The sequence below is a fragment of the Capra hircus genome, chromosome 12 (genome assembly GCF_001704415.2).
Source record: "Capra hircus breed San Clemente chromosome 12, ASM170441v1, whole genome shotgun sequence".
Taxonomy (NCBI): Eukaryota; Metazoa; Chordata; class Mammalia; order Artiodactyla; family Bovidae; genus Capra; species Capra hircus.
This window is the reverse complement of record NC_030819.1, coordinates 14,225,749-14,247,077: the sequence shown is the minus strand read 5'-3', so window position 1 is coordinate 14,247,077 and position 21,329 is coordinate 14,225,749. Positions and strand designations below refer to the sequence as shown.

Here is a 21,329-nt window from a genome sequence, read left to right as displayed (position 1 = left end):
ACGATATGGAAAATTAACCTGAGCACAAGTACTGAGGACAGGAAGAAAAAGGTAGCCGGCTCAGGGAGGTGAAGAGTAAAGAAGGGAAGTGAGTCTACACTGGGGTTGGAGGGCTCTTCTCAGAGAGGGTGTGAGCAGATCTGGAGGGGGGGTGCTCAGGCAGACCTGGAGAGGCTGCTCCTCACAGAGGGAGGGGCGAGTGCAGGGGCCACAGGGGAGATGCCCAAGGGATTCAGGACAAGGAGGCAGGAGAGCAGAGCTGAGTAAGAATGAGGGGAGTGAGGGCGGAGACAGAGCAGGAGGAGCCTGGGGGCACTCCAGTAACAGGAGGAGGGGGAGGACGGACCTGTTTGAGGTTTTAAGGAATCACTCCTGTGCTTTACAGAAAAAGGCAGTAAGTGGGGAAGGGGAAGGGTGGATACAAGTGAGGAGGCTCCCAGAATAATCGAGGTGAGAGATGACGGTGGTCAGGACCAGAGTGAGAGCAGTGGGAATGGAGAGATGGGGTCACACTCCAGGCACATGTTGAAGGTGGAGTCCGAAAGACCAGCTGACAGGACGGGCGTGGCTGTAAGAGAAGAGGAGACTGTGGTGTTTGGGGTGAGGAAGGGGAAGGACAGGGTCTCCATTTACTGAGCTGGGGAAGATGGTGGATGAAGGTTTAGGGAACTTTGCCCATGGACAACTGAGATGACCTCCCAGTGGGGTCATGTTGCATTTGTTCATGCAGGTGTGAAGGTCTGTGCTAGACACAGGTGTGAGAGCTGGTGGCCCAGGAAGTGAACGCACAGGACTTGTTTTTAATCAAGGAATGAGTGTCTCTTAAAAAGACATTTTGCTGATCTCTGGCTCAGCTTCCCACTTTCAGAGAAGGGATAACACCTGACCCAAGTCTTCACAGTGATACTTAAAGTGAGTGATAGACAAGATTTGTACAAGAAATGGGAGCAGAAAGAGCAAGCTGGGCAGGAAAACCAAAGGGAAAGAAACAGTGTGCTCAACGGACACCCAGCAGATCAGCTGAACTAAGTAGATGCTTGTCTGTGAAAGCAGGAAAAACTCAAAGCTAAGAAGGAAAGAAAGTTGTAACTTGAGGATCTGGGAATCAATCAAAAGTTATATTTGAATATTATTTAACAAGTAAATAGACAAATCAGCCTATTTTCCCCAGAGTACCATGGGGAAAATGACAATAGATGACAGGTACATTCCCAAAATGACACGATAGAAATCAGGCTTAAGAAGTTGTTCAGTCACTCAGTTGTGTCTGACTCTTTGTGATCCCATGGAATGCAGCACTCCAGCCTTCCTTGTCCTTTACCATCTCGTGGAGCTTGTTCAAACTCATGTCCACTAAGTCAGGGATGTCATCCCACCATCTCATCCTCTGTCATCCCCTTCTCCTCCTGGCTTCAATATTTTCAGCATCAGGGTCTTTTCTAATGAGTTGGTCTTCCCATCAGGTGGTCAAAGTATTAGAGCTTCAGCATCAGTCCTTCCAATGAATATTCAGGGTTGATTTCCTTTACGATTGATCTCCTTGCAGTCCAAGGGACTCTCAAGAGTCTTCTCCAACACCACAGTTCAAAAGCATCTATTCCTCTGCACTCAGCTTTCTTTAAGATCCAACTCTCACATCCATACATGACTGCTGGAAAAACCATAGCCTTGACTAGGCAGAACTTTGTTGGCAAAGTAATGCCTCTGCTTTTTAATATGCTGTCTAGGTTTTTCATAGCTTTTATCCCAAGGAGAAAACGTTTTTAATTTCATGACTGCAGTCACCATCTGCAGTGATTTTAGAGCCTAAGAAAATAAAGTCTGTCACTGTTTCCATTCTTTCCCCATCTCTTGCCATGAAGTGATGGGACCAGATGCCATGATCTTAGTTTTTTGAATGTTGAGTTTTAAGCCAACTTTTTCACTTTCCTCTTTCACCTTCGTCCAGAAGCTCTTTAGTTTCCTTTCATTTTCTGCTATAAGGGTGGTGTCATCTGCATATCTGATATTATTGATATTTCTCCCAGCAATCTTTAATCCAGCTTTTGCTTCATCCAGCCTGGCATTTCACATGGTATACTCTTTATATAAGTTAAATAAACAGGGTGACAATATACAGCCTTGTACTCCTTTCCCAATTTGGAATCAGTCTGTTGTTCCATGTCTAGTTCTAACTGTTGCTTCTTGACCTCTATACAGGTTTCACAGGTGGCCTGTAAGGTGGTCTGGTATTTCCCTCTCTTTTAGGAATTTTCTACCCTTTGTTGTGATCCACACAGTGAAAGGCTTTATCATGTAAATGAAGCAGAAGTAGATGCTTTTCTGAAATTCTCTCGCTTTTTCTATGATTCAACAGATGTTGGGAATTTGATCCCTGGTTCCTCTGCCTTAGACTTAAGTTCCACGGTATTATATAAGAAGTCTTAGGTTATCTGTAATTATCAATTGGCACATTCTGTCATAGACAGGGTTTGTTTGCAGTTTTTATCACTAACTCCCTCATGCATCAACCTAGGATGCACAGCAGTACCTTTCTGCAGATGAAGTCCTCACTTCTCTGTCTCTACTGCAGCAAATCTGGGGAGAAAGCAAGTAGCACGCTGGTGCCACCATGACAAGCAAGTCCTTTGATCACCCTAAGTCTCATTTTCCTCTTCTATAGAATGTGCTGCAGAAACCAGAGTCACTGAACTCAAGGATGCTGTGAGAATGTAAAGTGTGTGAACACCTGCACAAATGAAAAATGGACATGAGTTGATTATAACTTCCTCTTGGTGACTGATCCCTATTTTCTCATCAAGCCAACAACAGGACCCTGTTTACAGTGTCAGTCGTAACATACAAAGCACATGATCACCACAGAAGAAAGAGATTCCATCGTAACCCTCCCTGACAACCACAAAACACAGACACACACAGATTCTCCACTCACTCAAATCTTAATGCAGGTGCATCTGATGAAAGGCAGCAAATGTTCTGTTGTGTTAATTTATAATTATCTCACCTTCTTTCTTTTTGAGCTCAGAAATTAATACCATCTCTTGCTTTTGTTTTTCATTGAAAAAAATGGGCTGTGTTATGTTCTCAGCCTCATGCACACACACAGAATTACTGGGCCTCTCTTTCACTGTTCACAGTCCTTGCAAACTGTTCCGCTTAGTTTTTATGCTTGATTTTATGTTGTTAAATGGTTTTCTTCTTAAAATAGCACAACATTGTAATACAGCAATCTTAACCACATTCTAGAAAAGGCACTCATGGCCTCTCTTTCCAGGACCTAAGAAATTATCTCTGAGTCTAATAGTAATACTTTGAGTGTGTGTTGACTCTGCAAATTATATATGAACAAGCAACCAAGGGGACAAACATTTAGGAGGCTTTGAAGTAAAACGAAGTCAAGTTGATTTCTCAGCCAATGTGTTCTGATTAGATTAAAGGGGAAAAGCCTGAGTTGAGCATATATTATAGTTCCTTCCACTGACAGGAAAGTGTTCTTATTCATATTTGTTACCTCAAAGTTAAGTAAGTGTTAGTCACTCAGTCATGTCCAATTCTGTGATCCCATGGACTATAGCCTACCAGGCTCCTCTGTCCACGGAATTCTCCAGGCAAGAATACTGGAGTGGGTTGCCATTTTCTTCTCCAGGGGATCCTTCCAACCCAGGGAGTGAACCCAGGTCTTCCTGCATTGCAGACAGATTCTTTACATCTGAGCCACCAGGGAAACCCAAAAATTTAGCCAACTCTCACTGAACAGCAGACACACACACTAGAGGCAAACTAGGAAACGGTGATGCTGGTTGGATGCCATCCGCCCAGAAGCACATCAAGGGCCCTTCAGCGATGGTGGAGATTTACAGTAGCAGCACCATGGAGCAGACTGCTGAAATGGTTAACGGGGGCCAGAGGTGAGGCCAAGGCAGAGGAGGGCTGGGTTACAGAGTCAAACAGCAAGAGGCCCTGCTTTCCTTCACAGCTTTTCTTCCAGTTGGAATTGCTCTTTCTCTCACAGCCTGTCAATATCCTGCCCATTTTCTAGCCTCACCCCAAACACACTCTCCCATGAAACCATCCTGTACTCATCTCTCTTCCTGCTGGGTTCCCAAGGCTCTGTTTACATCTCTCATCTTTCATAAAGGACCATCTTATTCTGCTCCATCATTTGTACATGTGCACACAGCTTCTCTCAGCTCCTGGGGGGTAAGATCTGTGCACCAAACTCTGTGCTGGACCCTGATGCTCATTATCTCTAATCCTCACAGCAAGATGCACAGTAAGTACTGGCCCCATTTCACAGATGAGGAAACTGAGACTGAGTGAGGACTACATCACTGGTCAGCTGTTAAACAGAAGAGCTGGAATCTGAACCAGCTCATGTCAGTTCAGAGCCTTCTCTTTCACATCATGCCGCCCAGATGGTGACTGAAGGTATATTTGAAATGAAGACAACTCATTAAAGTAACTCAAGACTTGAAGGCCTCTACACCTAGACATATAAGTATCAATAAACTTATTATCTGATGATTGTCAAAGCAGTCTGAAAAGAAATGTCCAAGTAAGTGATCTATGTGGAAAAATATTAAACTAGAATTTATCAATTTGATGCCTTTAAATACATGTTTACTAAACATTTTCAAATGTCTTAAAGATAACAGGTAACAAATGGTACACACTATACTGGGTAACAGGATATTGTTATTGTTGATTTACATAGTGTACTATGTGTAGAGCACTGATAGAAATATCTTGAATAACTGAAGTGAAATACTCCTCCATAAGAAGTTAAATACTTCTTTCTTACATGTCACACTTATGGATATAATTTTCTAGAATCTGGCTGAGCTTATATTTAAGAATTAATTTATTTTAAAACTCATTTACAGAGTACTTGTTATGTCCCTAGCAATCAGGTGCTTTAAAATAACAACCACATTTCAATCTCAAAAAAACCTCATGAGGTTGATAGTTTTACTATCTCAATTTTACAGATGAAGAAACAGGCCTGTAAGGATCAAAACAAACAAACAAACAAAACATAACAAAACATCTGGTCAATAGAGTGATTGGGACTCAATTCCTGAACCTTCTGACTCCTAGACCTTGGAGTTGATGTCATCAGCCTGAATCATCATTGCAGTCTGATTACTTCATGTCTTCCTGTTTTGTAAGAGAAAAATTTTCAGCTCAATGAACTTAAATAGTTCCTTCAATAAGATCTAGTATAATCCATCTAGTTGCTACTAACATATGTTATATAATAATGTTGCTTTTAGAAAGACAGTAATGAAGATCCTACATGCACGACAGCAGAGGAGACACAGATGTAAGGAACAGACTTTTGGACTCAGGGGAGAAGCCAAAGGTGGGATAATTTGAGAGAATAGAATGGAAACATGTACATTACCATAAGTAAAATAGATGACCAGTGCAAGTTTGATGCATGAAGCAGGGCACCCACAGCCAGTAATCTGGGGCAATCCAGTGGGATAGGGATAGGGTGGGTAGGGAGGTGGGAGGGGGCTTCAGGATAGGGGGACACATGTATACTCATGGCTGATTCATGTTGATCTATGGCAAAAATCATCGCAATATTGTAATTATCCTCCAATTTATTTTTTTTATTTTTTTATTTTTTATTTTTTTTATTTTTTTTTTAAATAAATGTTGCTTTTTTATGCCTTTTCCTCCAGGATTTGGGGGATGTAGGGGTAAGGAGAAATCTTTATTATATCTATATGGATGGATAAATGGATGAAGAGAAAAAGGTTAGAATAGTAACAATAGCCCCCATTAACTGAAACTCTGGTTTGTTTACATTTCACAGGCATTTTCTATAGCCTTTACTGTAACCCCAACCCTCCCCCATTTAATAAGAATGGAAACTGAGACACATATCTGGAGTTACTACCCAGGACTGCTTCTCTCCAAAGTGAGAGTGAAAGTTGCTCAGTCTTGTCCAACATTTTTTGACCCCATGGACTATAGTCCATGGAATTCTCCAGGCCAGAATACTAGAGTGGGTAGCCTTTCCCTTCTCCAGGGCATCTTCCCAAACCAGGGATCCAAGCTGGGTCTCCCACATTGCAGGTGGATTCTTTACCGGCTGAGCCACCAGGGAAGCCCAAGAATACTGGAATGGGTAGCCTATCCCTTCTCCAGCAGATCTTCCCGACCCAGGAATCAAACTGCATTGTAGATGGATTCTTTACCAACTGAGCTATGAGGGAAGCCTGGCCAAGCCTTTTCTACCACACAAGCCGTCTCTGTGTCTACAGGCCAGACTAACTCCAGAAAGCTATTATTTCCTGTGATTGCCTTATGACCATCCTGATACCTGGAATCCAAAAGGAGACAAACAGAGGCTCTCTCAACTTACTAAGTAGTCATCAGGTGTCATAAAGACCTTGCTGGCCTCTTATTAATTGGAGTCATACATGACATTTCAGAGCAGAAACAAAAGTTCCTGGAAACCCTCTGACCCAATGTTCTCATTTTGCTGCAGAAACGTCAGAGGTCCAGGCGGGTAACAGGACATGTCCAGAGTGACAGCGGGCGAGTGATGAAGCTGGGGCCAGAACTCTCCTCTGTGCTACTTCACCACGCTGGGCCTCCCTTTCTGCCAAGGAGGGGATGGGCATGAAAGGCCCAAACTCCATGTCCCAACTATGCACGAGAACAGGAGAGTAGTTCATGTTTATAGAAACGTCACATCACATACAGAAGAATCACTGTGCAGCCCAGTCCTGCAGGTCCAATTCCCACCAGAGTCTGTGCTGCACGGATGCCCCAGGGTGGGTAAAGCCCCAAAACACTGCCCATGTTACTGGTGCAGTCACCCCACGAGGCTGTGGCAAAGCACCAGATCCCTGGGATCTGAACTTGAGCTGCAAATGTAGAGATGAGGTGTCTCATCGCACCAGGCCTCAGTTATACTAACTATAAAGTGAGGATAGGAACATTGAAGACACTCATAAAGAATGAATAACTCATAAACCTAAATTATGTGTGTGCACGTGCACGTGTGAAACACAGAAAAAGGCTTTGCACATGGACTCTGAATAAATGGGAACTACTGTTCCCACTGTTCTATATTTGCTATCCCTTCTTTTCTTACATGGTATCTACACCCTTTAATAAAAATCTAGCCATTCCTGCTAATTTGACATCATTTCCACAAACGTACAATCACCCATGAACAAGAACCCAGAATAAAGAAACAAGCCCATTAAACAAGCGATTTCGTTTGTTCACATCATTGTAGAAGGCTACTCACCTGCCACAGGGCTTCCTAGCTGGCACTAGTGGTAAAGAATCCACTTGGCAATGCCAGGGACATAAGAGACGAGGGTTTGATCCCTAGATCAGGAAGATCCCCTGCAGGAAGGCATGGCAACCCAGCCCAGTATTCTTGCCTGAAGAATCCCATGGATAGATAAGCCTGTCAGGCTACAGTCCATAGGGCCGCACAGTCGGACACAATGGAAATGACTTAGCACGCACACACTCACCGGATATAACCTATGCTGTTCAAGTCATTGTTAGAGCAGAATTACCATTTCCTCACAAAGCAGGTTTGGAGTCTTCAACACCACCTTAAAAGATCTGTCCCTGTCTTTTCCTCACAGTACAAGAGAATAGTGGGATGTCCAGACTGCACTGAACAGAATCCAGGGGTGGCGGTGGTGGGGAACCCTTTGACACTATTATTCACTGATTTTTATAACCCAAGAGAGTAACATACTATTTAACGTTATTTACTTTTTTCCCTTTCTTTTTGCAAAATTGAATTCTATCAGTTAAGTTTAGTTCTCATCATTTATTCACTAATCTTATTTAAATCCCAACGTACAGTTAAACCTTTCATCTCACCATTTCCATGAAATGCAATGGCATTTCTGAAAATAATCTCCCTCAGTGAAATGATGCAGTATTAAAAAGAAAGTTTAAAGCATTCCTGTTTCCTTAAATAATAAATTACAAGTCAAAAATGAAGTGGAGAGAGACACTCACAGACTGAAAGGGAACAAGGAAGCATCAGCTAAGTACAGGGGCAGACCTTGTGTGGATCCAACAGTGTATCCAACAGTGGTGGAGATTTCTCAAAAACATGCAAACACAGACTAGCAGGTCGATGATATTCAGGAACTTGAGGTGTTTTTCAGGTGAAATATAGTGATTTTCTTTCCCTAAAGGCTTTACTATATTTTAGAGAAAACTAATGAAGTGTTCACAGATGAACTAATCTGAGGTCTAGGCTCTGCTCCACAACACTCTGGGGTGGGGTGGGGCTGGCCGAGGGCAGGGGTAGAGTCGCAGCGAGACTGCACCAGCTGATCCTGGCTGGAACTAGGGCTAGGTACATGAAGGGTTCATTGCACTGTGCTCTCTGTTTTTGTAAGTTTTTATAGCTTTCCATTAAAAAAGTTAAAAGCTAACTAAACTTCACAGAATGAAACAACCCCTCCCCAACGAAAAGGTATTCTGTGAGTGTCATTATCCCATAAGCGTTAAAAGGACAGTATGTGTAAATATGCCTGCATAAAAACCCAGAAGACCAACTTTAAAAATTAAGCAACATTCAAAAATCTTTCCATTTTTTTTAAAAAGAAATTCTGACAAACCTTGTAGTTTAAATCAACACTATCATTATTTGAAATTCAAATAAATGCAACTCACAAGTCATTACTCACCTTTTTCAAAGCACAAGCCTTTATTACTTCTTCATACCATTCTTTTTCATATTTCTTCCCAAATAAAATGTTACTCTTCACAGTTCCTGGAAACAACCAGGGCTGCTGAGAGACATACGCGATCCTCCCGTGGACGCTGACCTTCCCCTGGCTCGGGGGCAGCTCCCCCAGGACAGCGCTCAACAGTGATGACTGCAACAGACGGCAGCACACACACGTGAACAGGGTGCACTCAGGGCTGAACACGCCGAGCAGCACACCCAACCCCACCCTGGTGCTTGATACAGGATAGAACCTTTTCCTTCAACAGGATAAAGTCGCAGTTGATAAAAAAAAAAAAAAAAAATTTGAAAATAACACAAAAAGTCAAGGGAAAAAATGACTGATAAGGAATATATTAATAGTATCGTGAAATCGCTTCAGTTCAGTTCAGTTCAGTTCAGTCGCTCAGTCGTGTCCGACTCTTTGCAACCTGATGGACTGTAGCCCACCAGACTACTCTGTCCATGGGATTTTCCAGGTTACAATACTGGAGTGGGCTGCCATTTCCTTCTCCAGGGGATCTTCCCAACCCAGGGATCAAAACTGGGTCTCCCACACTGCAGGCAGACTTTACCATCTGAGCCGCCAGGGAATATAGTATACCAACAGTATAAACAATCTACTCTGCCCAAGTATCCTTCAAATGAAGTTCTACTCAGGAAAGAGTAATTAAGAATGTTAACATCCTTGTCTAGCAGAGCAGCCCAGCAGGATGTGTATTTTCTGTATCTGATGTTTAATTTAGTTGCTCCTGCATCTGAGTATCTTTTGCTTGACACACACTTGTTCTTAAAAAGCTATGTGTGAAGAATATATCAAAAGATGATTAACTGAAAGAACTCCGAAGTGACCTGTGTCTGCAGAGTAAAAGTCCATCATAGAGGAAATCAGCACCCTTTCATGCACACATCCCACATTTTAAAAAATAATTTTATTTATCTTGAGTTCTTTTATTTATTTATCATTTATTTTTTACAATATTGTGTTGGTTTCCGCTGTACCACAGTTCTAATTTTATTTATTTTTGTTTGCACTGGGCCTTCATTGCAGTGCACGGGGCTTTTCTTGTTGAGGAGCACAGGCTCTAGTGGGCAGGCTTTAGCAGTTGTGGCCCGCGGGCTCAGCAGTTGCAGCTCCCAGGCTCCAGAGCACAGGCCCAACAGTCGTGGTGCTCGGGCTTAGTTGCTCCACATGTGGGATCTTCCCAAACCAGAGAGCATACCTGTGTCTCCCGCAGTGGCAGGTGGCCTCCTTTACCACTGAGCCAGCAGGGAGCCCCGCACCCACACTTAGATTTCTGATTTTGTTGTTTGTTTGCTGTTTGTTGCTGTTTTGTTGTTTGTTCTGCATGTGCACATTTCCTTCCGATCTTCAGCATCACTCAGACGTGGCGTGTGTGCATCCACACAACTAGAGCACTCACGACACTGGGCTGAAATAATATGTCTGCATGTCTGTCTCGCCCCAGAACCTGGCTGCCTCTGAAAGGCAGAGAGTAGGGGCCTTGCTCACATCTGTATCTTTATCTCCAGCACGTGGCTGCACATTCACTGCACGTGCACCGACAGGATCACATCAAGTCACAGGAGGAAATACTCAAAGATTCTGGGAAGAGCTTTGTGACCTCCAGAGTTTCTGGAGGGGCCACAAGATGAAAAGGAGTCCTCACTGTCTATGTCCATCCTGAACAGCTGTCACATAAATAATTTCCTTCACGGAGATATCCAAATTCCCCACCAGCAATTCACAACTGGGCCATGCGAAGCACCAAGAAGGAAAAGACAATATGCATTTATCCTGATTTATTTGCCATGAAACCTTCTTGTAAGATTGGTGTTCCATGGAACACACCTAGAGAAACACTGTTCTAGACACACTCAATTCAAACTGAATTACACTCCGCTCTGGGCTCCACTCTGAGGATTGAACAGGGGCTGTGGAGTTGCATCAAGCTGACAAAAGGCATCACAACTTACCTTTCCTGCACCCACAGGTCCAACCACAGCTAACAGTTCACCAGGTCTGACAGTAAATGAAAGGCCTTGTAGGGTTGGGGTCTCTGATGCCTACAAATTAAAGTTTATAAAAATGTACCCATTTTAATAAAGTAACAGAAATTATTTTACAAAGGGGAAAAGATAACAATAGTCAACATAACTGATATGCAAAATATAACCCACATTTTTCTCTTTCCTGCTTTAAGATACTCTGTCCTGGAGGTCTCTTCCTTAAATCTTATCTCTTTGGGGATTTGAGGCAGCTTTAGCTAAATTTAGGAAGGTTCCTTCTTTGACTAGATTCCCATACGAACAGAGGAACATTCCAGCTCCACACAGTTGCACTCATTTCACGTGCTAGCAAAGTAATGTTCAAAATCCTTCAAGCTAGGCTTCAGCAGTACATGAACAGAGAACTTCTAGATGTATAAGCTGGGTTTAGAAAAGACAGAGGAACCAGAGATCAAATTGCTGACACTGGGTCACAGAAAAAGCAAGAGAACTCCAGAGAAACATCTACTTCTGCTTCATTGACTATGCTAAAGCCTTTAACTGTGTAGATCACAAGAAACTGTGGAAAATTTTTAAGGAGATGGGAATACCAGATCATGTTACCTGTCACCTGAGCAACCTGTATGCAGGTCAAGAGGAAACAGTTAGAATGAGACATGGAACAACAGACTGGTTCCAAATTGGGAAAGGAGTACATCAGAGCTATATATTGTCACCCTGATAATTTAACTTTTATGCAGACTACATGATGCAAAATGCCAGGCCAGATGAAACACAAAATGGAATCTAGAATTCTGACAGAATATCAACAATCTCAAACATGCAGGTGATACCACTCTAATGGCAGAAAGTGAGAGCCTCTTGATAGAAGTGAAAGAGGAGAGTGATAAAGCTGGCTTAAAACTCAGCATTCTAAAATCTAAGATCATGGCATCTGGTTTCATCGCCTCATGGCAAATAGAAAGGGAGGAAGCGGAAACAGTGGCATATTTTATTTTCTTGTGCTCCAAAATCACTTCAGACAGTGACTGCAGCCATGAAATTAAAAATGCTTGCTCCTTGGAAGAAAAGGTATGACAAACCTAAACTGTGTATTAAAAAGCAGAGACATTACTTGGCCAACAAAGGTCCGTATAGTCAAAGCTATGGTTTTTCCAGTAGTCATGTATGGATGTGAGAATTGGACCATAAAGAAGGCTAAGTACAGAAGAATTGATGCTTTTGAACTGTGGTGTTGGAGAAGACTCTTGAGGGTCCCTTGGACAGCAAGAAGATCAAACCAGTCAATCATAAAGGAAATCAATGTTGAATATTCATTGGAAGGACTGATGCTGAAGCTGAAGCTCCAATACTTTGACCTGATGCAAAGAGCTGACTGATTGGAAAAGACCCTTATGCTGGGAAAGATTGAAAGTAGGAGGAGAATGGGATGACAGAGGATGAGATGGTTGGATGGCATCACTGACTGGATGGACATGAGTTTGAACAAGCTCCGGGAGAATGGTGAAGGACAGGGAAGTCTGGCATGCTGCAGTTCTTGGAGTTGCAAAGACCTGGACACTACTGAGCTACTGAACAACAACAAGAACAGAAATATTGGAGTGGGTATCCATTCCCATGGACAGAGGCACCTGGTGGGCTATAGTCCATGGGGTCACAAAGACTCAGACATAGCTGAAGTGACTAATACTTCACACTTCAGCCCAGAATATTAGATCTGGCTTTTCTGGCTCAGCTGGTAAAGAATCTGCCTGCAATGTGGGAGACCTAGGTTCGATCCATGGGTTAGGAAGATCTCCTGGAGAAGGGAAAGGCTACCCACTCCAGTACTCTGCCCTAGAGACAATCATGAACTGTATAGTCCATAGGGTCACAAAGAGTCAGACATGACTGAGAAACTTTCACTTTTCAAGAAAAGATGTATTTATGTTCTGTATCTTTGGTTTATGGTGATCCTATTGTATAGCACAGGGAATTATATGTAATACTCTGTAATAAAACATAATGAAAAATAAACTAAAAATTAAAAGAAGAATTTACATACTTTAAGCTCAACACATGCTAATACATTGAAAGCTCTCTTGAAAATGAGAAAAAGAGCAACATGTCAAATGCCTCAGGCTGATTTTATACTTAATCTCCATTCATTGTAAACCTTATTCCTGATTCCGATAATTTTTATAATATATTCTCAGTAAATGAGAAAGTCACATTTTACAGTATGCGTAAAGGCTCAAAATTCTCCAGTAAATCTATGTCACAGTTGTCTTTTAGCAGTCATGATTTTGGAATGGAAGGTTTCTTACCTTTTCCCAAGAAGCTGTAAATGCCTGCACATCCACAATTGTTCTACCATCTGATGGCAGCTGAGAGTAGCACTGTGATGTCTCATCAAGTAAAAGAAATTTCTACAGAAAAAGGCAAAACATAGATTGTTTATACTGAAAGAAGCACAAACAAAACAATTGCTTCTCTGAAATTTGCAATAAAAATTTTATACAGCCTGCTGCTGCTGCTAAGTCACTTTGGTCGTGTCCGACTCTGTGCGACCCCATAGACGTCAGCCCACCAGGCTCCACTGTCCTTCGGATTCTCCAGGCAAGAACACTGGAGTGGGTTGCCATGTCCTTCCTCCAATGCATGAAAGTGAAAAGTGAAAGTGAAGTTGCTCAGTCGTGTCCGACTCTTAGCGACCCCGTGGACTGCAGGCTACCAGGCTCCTCCGTCCATGGGATTTTCCAGGCAAGAGTACTGGAGTGGAGTGCCATCACCTTCTCCTTTTATACAGCCTACCTATCATTTTATAGCTGTATTTTATTAGGTCTTGGGCTTCCCTGGTGGCTCAGAGGTTAAAGCGTCTGTCTCCTACGTGGGAAACCGGGGTTCGATCCCTGGGTAGGGAAGATCCCCTGGAGAAGGAAATGGCAATCCACTCCAGTATTCTTCCCTGGTGAATCCCATGGATGGAGGAGCTTGGTAGGCTACAGTCCACAGGGTCGCAAAGAGTTGGACACGACTGAGCGACTTTACTGGTTCACTTGAGAAATAGTAAATAGTATATAGTATGTAATATACTATTATTATAGTGTATATATCTAAGTCAACTCCTCATTGGAAAAGACCCTGATGCTAGGAGGGATTGGGGGCAGGAGGAGAAGGGGATGACAGAAGATGAGATGGCTGGATGGCATCACCGACTTGATGGACATGAGTGAAAATGCTTGTGCAGGAAAAGAAAGACAGGCTCCTTGCATTTCTCTCAAACACCAGCTGGCGGGAGACTTGATCCTCTCATTCCCTCCTCCTCTCATCCAGGCTCACACAGAATCTAACACTGGGCAAAGCTACTTCTGTCCACACCAAACCTGTGTCCAGCAGGAGGCAAGATGAACAGACAGTGATCTGAGGACTTCTCTGTAGGCTCTCAACCACTGCAGCCTGAGTCCTCTCTCCACACCACTTCTCCCATCATCAGCCATGTAGCAGCTCTCATCTGTTCTCCCAAAGCTCATCTCTTTCTCAATTCTTCTTTCCTCTCAAAACAACATAATTTCAGAATCTCACTCACTAATTAATCATTTCAAATACTGATACTTTTCTTTTTCTGATTCCTTCCTGAGTTCTCCTCACCACTACCAAACTGACCCCAAACACACCACTCCCTCCTGATCTCTACAGCACCTCTGAGCGTGTCCACCACAATTAACACCTCCCAGTGATCCACCAGCACCTAAGTCCACACTCCGCAGGTGACCTCTACTTGGACACCCTGATTTCTGACCCCATCCTTCCTTCTGACCCATCTCAAATACTAACCTTACTGGGAACCATCTCAGCACCTCCCCAGCTGGCACTGCCCTCCCTCCCTCTGAATCCGCAGAGGAATATTAAGTCACATAGAGGGGAGACACTATGTCATTTATGCACTTATACAGTCCCAACTCCAACTAAGACTGAGTGTTGCACCATCAGACTGTACGGTTGTTCAAATCAGTCCAACCACTGTAGCATGGCTACAGCCTTACATAGTTAAAGCTGGCACAGCAACAAGAGAAATGTTATGAGGCAGGCTGGGACCCAGGGCCCTTTATGGGAGCACTTGCACCTGGACAAACATCGCCTTGAGCAACAAAATACAAAGAAATCGTAAGGGACTAAACATAACTGCACGCATGGAAAGGCAATTACGAACAGTAAGATACAAAAACACCACAAGCCAACTGCCATTTCTGAGCTGCTGGGAGCAAACGCAGGGAACTGTGTATGATCTCAGCACACGGCACCTACAAGACGGTGGGCAGACCACATAAGTCACCCCTCTGGCTCAAACCACCAATCCTCCCATACCGTTACCCCACTTAAGGAACTAGCCCGCCCTTCTCAAAGAGTCAACAGGGCATCAGTTTTTTGTTTTCATACTTTGTGATGCAGCATAAGCCTCAAAACACCTTGCTTGAATTTCCCATCTGGCATATATCAATTTCTATTGATTAAAAAGGCCAAGGGCCATGGAGAGTAATGTATATATTATATATATTGTCTACACAGAATCAGATACAATTTCAGCGTAAGTGTGTAACCAAGACATCGACACTCAATGTGTGTACATTAGAACAGAAATTCCCACTTTCAAAGAAAAAAAGCACCTGAAGTAATGGCTGGATTTTTCTCCAGGACTCACTCTGATGAAAAGCTGAAATTAAATGGCCATTAGAGCCATGAAGTGCAGACCCAGAACAGGTCATGCAGGAAAGTATCCACATCAGAGCTGCAGCCAAAAAGGCTGACTTCCCGGTGGTGGTAATGGAAAACCTAAAGCTGCTCTGTGAACAATATAGCCTCAGAAACACATCCTACTGGATGCAACAGTCACTGAAAAGTTTTAGCGCTTTGAAGTTAAAATCTTTCACAATCCTATGGGAGTCATTCAGGCTTCCCTGTTGGCTCAGAGGTTAAAGTGTCTGCCTGCAATGCAGGAGACCCAGGTTCGATCCCTGGGTCGGAAAGATCCTCTGGAGAAGGAAATGGCAGCCCACTCCAGTATTCTTGCCTGGAGAATCCCACGGATGGAGGAGCCTGGTAGGCTACAGTCCACGGGGTTGCGAAGAGTCGGACACGACTGAGAGACTTCACTTTCATGGGAGTCATTCAGTGCCAAGACCATGGTTCTCCCTTCATCAGTTAGAGAAAAATAGACTTCTTGGCCTTATGAGGTCATAGTAAATCATTCATTTTCACAGAGACGATTTAATCTTCATTTTAAACAGAAATACTTGAGCACCTACTGTGTGCCAAGCCCTTGTATTCATGATAAAAATTATATACCCTTAACTATTCAGGGACAGCTAGTTTTTAAAAAGGAGACAGTAGGCATTGTGGGAATCACACATTTGAAAGGATGAGGTCAGCTAGAGAGAAGCTTAGATAGTAAGTAAAATAAGAACAGGAACAAAAATGCAGAGATCAGAAATCAACAATAAAACATCTTTGGTGGAAAGAATAAGTTTTAAACACAGAGAACTAAGTGAACCTGAGGCCACACTGCCTGCCCAGGGAACAGGGACTTCTCAGCAAGTTCCTCTCCTCCCAGACCAGAGGGGAATCCTAGTCACCCCAGGACTGTGCACTGTCACTGCCTACACATTCCAGTCGCACAGGAGATGCGATTTGTTTGCATCTCCTGCTTTTAGACATTTGAATCATCCTGCAACTATCACTGCATGGCAAGGGCCTGTGTTGCTGCTATTAATACTACTATTGCTAAATGAGCACGGATCTTGTTTCAGTTCAGGCATTCAATCATGTCCGACTTTTTGCGATCCCATGGACTGCAACATGCCAGGCCTCCCTGTCCATCAAACACTCCCGGAGTTTATCCAAACTCATATCCATCGAGTCAGTGAAGCCATCCAACCATCTCATCCTCTGTCATTCCCTTCTCCTCCCACCTTCAATCTTTCCCAGCATCAGGGTCTTTTCAAATGAGTTAGCTCTTCACATCAGGTGGCCAAAGTATTGCAGTTTCAGCTTCAACATCAGTCTTTTCAATGAACACTCAGAACTGATCTCCATTAGGATGGACTGGTTGGATCTCCTTGCTGTACAAGGGACTCTCGAGAGTCTTCTCCAACACCACAGTTCAAATGAATCTATTCTTCACTGCTCAACTTTCTTTATAGTCCAACTCTCACATGCATACATGACTACTGGAAAAACTATAGCCTTGACTAGATGGACCTTTGTTGGCAAAGAAATATCTCTGCTTTCTAACATTTTGCTAGGTTGGTCATAACTTTCCTTTCAAGAATAAGCATCTTTTAATTTCATGACTGCAGTCACCATCTGCAGTGACCCTAGAGCACAAAAAAATAAAGTCTGACACTGTTTCCACTGTTTCCCTATCTATTTGGCATGGAGTGATGGGACCAGATGCCATGATCTTCCTTTTCCGAATGTTGAGCTTTTAGCCAACTTTCTCACTCTCCTCTTTCACTTTCATCAAGAGTCTCTTTAGTCCTTCTTCACTTTCTGCCATATGTGTGGTGTCATCTGCCTATGTGAGGTTATTGATATTTCTCCTGGCAATCTTGATTCCAGCTTGTGCTTCATCCAGCCCAGTGTTTCTCATGATGTACTCTGCATGTAAGTTAAATAAGCAGGCTGACAATATACAGCCTTGACATACTCCTCTTCCTATTTGGAACCAGTCTGTTGTTCCATGTCCAGTTCTAACTGTTGCTTCCTGACCTGAATACAGATTTCTCAAGAGGTAGGTCAGGTGGTCTGGTATTCCCATCTCTTTGAGAATTTTCCACGGTATATTGTGACCCACACAGTCAAAGGCTTTGGCATAGTCAATAAAGCAGAAATAGATGTTTTTCTGGAACTCTCTTGCTTCTTTGATGATCCAGCAGATGTTGGCAATTTGATCTCTGGTTCCTCTGCCTTTTCTAAAACCAGCATGAACATCTGGGAGTTCATGGTTCACATACTGTTGAAGCCTGGCTTGGAGAATTTTGAGAATTACTTTGCTGGTGTGTGAGATGAGTGCAATTGTGTGGTAGTTTGAGCATTCTTTGGCATTACCTTTCTTTGGGATTGGAAAGAAACCTGACCTTTTCTATGCCTATGGCCACTGCTGAGTTTTCCAAATTTGCTGGCATATTGAGTTCAGCACTTTCACAGCATCATCTTTTATGATTTAAAATAGCTCAACTGGAATTCCATCACCTCCACTAGCTTTGTTCACAGTGATGCTTCCTAAGGTCCAGATGACTTCACATTCCAGGATATCTGGCTCTAGGTGAATGATCACCCCATCGTGATTATCTGGGTCATGAAGATCTTTTTTGCACAGTTCTTCTGTGTATTCTTGCCACCTCTTCTTAATATCTTCTGCTTCTGTTAGGTCCATACCATTTCTGTTCTTTACTGAGTCTATCTTTGCATGAAATGTTCCCTTGGTATCTCTAATTTTCTTGAATAAATCTCTAATCTTTCCCATTCATGGATCTTATGATACTTTTAACACACTTTACCTAAGAAAAGATGGAAATACATACACTTTGAAAGACTGTCAGCTTGGCACTGAAAGAGTTAAATCTCACCTAACTGGCACACAGTGACACTACATAAAAGGAAGTATTTTAGGTAAAATCTGCCTATAACTTTAAAAAGTTATTTTTCACTAAACCTTGATTCTTTGGATGCTGACAACAGCCTCTGACACCTTCTCGACAGCCATGGGGAAGTAGAGGGTGCTCGAGAACCGCAGAGCCTCGAACAGCGTCACCACCACAAACACTTGGCTGCCTGTGACCAGGTTGTCAAGGAGCTCACTGGTGATGAAGGTGACAAAAATCATGATTTTGCTCACAGCAAAAAATGTTGCCAAATTCATGCCCCTAAGGTAGGAACTTCTCAGAATCTTGGAAATTTCCATCCTAGAAAAGAAAGTAGGACATAAGATTTAAAAGAAGCATCAACATACAAGACATGAATTCAGTGCCCTGTGTGAGTGGCCCTTTTCTAGGGAGTAGACACAGATTAAAATAAACTATCCCTCACATCACCGAGACATTAGCATAGTGCACACCCAGGGGTCTGCCCCGATACCAGGACCACAGATTTCATCATCACTTCACTCTTTCAAGTAAGGGGAGGATTAAAGTCACACTTTCATACATTCTTGGTCAGTCAGACTGGGTTTGAACATTCATTCAACAAACATTCATAATCGTAAGTCCTGTGCTGGGCTCCTCACAGAACGACACAGCCTGTCCTCTCCAGGGGCTCATGAACTTGTGGGGAAAGAGAATTAGCAACCACAAAATTGGGAGACAATAGACAGAGACGGTCAGCACAGCTCCCATGGAAGCTCAGAGCAGAGGCGTGTACCCCAGAGCAGTGGAGTCAGGGCAAGTCACACACACGTGGACCGTGAGAAGATGAGCTGGAGTCAGTCAGGCTTGGTGGAGGCCAGAGAAGAAGGAACGTGGGAGTGTATTCCCAGCAGCAGGGGATGGGGGGGTCCCCAGAAAGGTGCAAAGTCAGAGGTGACAGGGTGGGGTCAGAGATGCTCATAAGATATTTAAATAAAAGATGGAAAAATAGTCTACAAACATGAAGCAAAACAGAAGGAACAGTGCTTTCATAGCTCCTTTTGAAATGAATAGTAGTGATTCATGAATTTGTTAGTGATAAAAAACCCACCTGCAATGCAGAAACACGGTTTCAATCCCTAGGTCAGGAATATCCTCTGGAGAAGGAAATGACAACCCCTCCAGTATTCCTGCCTGGGAAATTCCATGGACAGAGGAGCCTGGTGAGCTACAGTCCATGGGGTCACAAAGAGTCGAATACGACTGACTAAACACAACAATGAAGAATAAAGAGAGATGGGAGGGAGGTTCAAAGGGGAAGGGATATTTGTATACCTATGGCTGATTCGTGTTGAGGTTTTACAGAAAACAGCAAAATTCTGTAAGGCAATTATCCTTCAATAAAAATAAATTAATTTAAAAAAAAAGAATAGTGATTCATAAGTCTGGCTCAATACAGGTATACCAATCTCTATAATCTCCCCATTTATGGGCCATCAACATAAATTACAATCTTAATTTGAATGTCATTGTCTCAAATAACATCTTAAAGACATTGTTTATTGAGATTCAAGGTAATGAGAACTACTTAGAATTTCATTTCTATACAACTAAGAAGCATATGTATGTTTTCCTTTGAGAATATGGTAAATGGAAGAGCAGATTAAACGATGTCTCCACCATCCTCCTTAACCTTCCTGTAACATGTGGACAATGCGGTGAATAGTAAGTATTGGTGAACTTAAATACTTCTTTGGTAAGACATCTAAAGCATCCAGTAGAATAGGAAATAAAGCATGAAAATATGGAGTGACATCTGTATATATAAACTTACCTTCTCAGTCTGGTAATACGGTCTATAAATGACTTTTCCCAAACGTTCATTTTTATTGTTCTGATGCCAGTTATGATTTCGCTCATGGTCTTGATCCTGTCGTCTGTGAGAGTAGCGGTCTTACTCCTGAGGGGATGGATATGAGTGATGAGCTCTAGTGAACACAGCCCAACTTTCCTTAGCAGCAGCAGTAGTGGGCATGGGGGCAGGGGTGGGGGTGGGGTGGCCAGGAAGCAAATGGTTCTCTACAGCCTTTTTGCACTTAGAACACAGGCAGATCCTACTCAAAGTACAAACGGAGAAGAAGGCTTCAATTAGGAAGTCAACCATTCATCTCATTTCAAGAAGTAACTTGGAGATTGTGCAACTTTGGCTAGGGAAGACCTGAAATGAGTCAGATACAAACCATCTATCTGCTCAAGGAGGTCACAGTCAGGTAGGGAAGGCAGAAAGACACCCAGGAAGACAATGTCTGTGCTGTAATAAAAAAGGAGAGAAGTTCTGGGGAGCAGAAAAGATGGGACTGTTAATTCTACCAGGAAAGGAGAACAAGAAAAGCTTCAGAGACTTGGTAGCACTGGAACAGGGCCTTGAAGGATAGGGAGTATTTATCTCTCCACCAAAGAAAGGAAAGGAAATTCCACAAAAAGAAAGACACCAAGCACAGAACTACACACACACAACACACACAAGAACTCAGTGAGCTTCAAATAGAACAACATCTCCATCACCTGACAACCACCCACCAACCCTCTGGGACCTGCTTCAGGTCTAACTCAGCAGCATAAGGCTCTTCACCACCAGCCACTTTTCTATCACATGTGCTGCTGTGACTGTGGGGCTTCATAAAGACACAGTGAAGATCAGCCTGGCCCTTGGGGTGCTTATAACTTAATAGAAACATGAACATAAATACCTGAAAAGGCTCCAACACAAGCATAACAAAAATATATGCAGTGAGAATGGGCCTACAAGATTATTACTATTTAACAATATTTAAATAACTTGGACATGGGCAAATTCTGCTGAAGGACACTATTTATTCAGATATGGTGCCAAGAGGACCCAGTGAATGCCTTCACTGCTCCTATTTCAAGATGGGCCTTCAACATAAGGTTGGAGCCTCCACTGGCTAAGTCTGATGGGTCTACAG

General features: G+C 42.9%; 1 protein-coding gene across 1 annotated transcript in view; it reads right to left on the bottom strand.

Annotated features, from left to right (window-relative positions):
- The window catches only part of LOC108637289 (multidrug resistance-associated protein 4-like), a 104,534-nt gene that overhangs the window by 51,358 nt on the left and 31,847 nt on the right, over positions 1-21,329 (bottom strand). The window contains exons 7-11 of the mRNA XM_018056441.1: positions 20,177-20,302; positions 18,435-18,684; positions 13,048-13,149; positions 10,709-10,798; positions 8,691-8,882 (exon numbers count right to left, since the gene is read on the bottom strand). Of these exons, the coding sequence (XP_017911930.1) occupies positions 8,691-8,882; positions 10,709-10,798; positions 13,048-13,149; positions 18,435-18,684; positions 20,177-20,302 (760 nt within the window). The remainder of the gene's footprint in view (positions 1-8,690; positions 8,883-10,708; positions 10,799-13,047; positions 13,150-18,434; positions 18,685-20,176; positions 20,303-21,329) is intronic.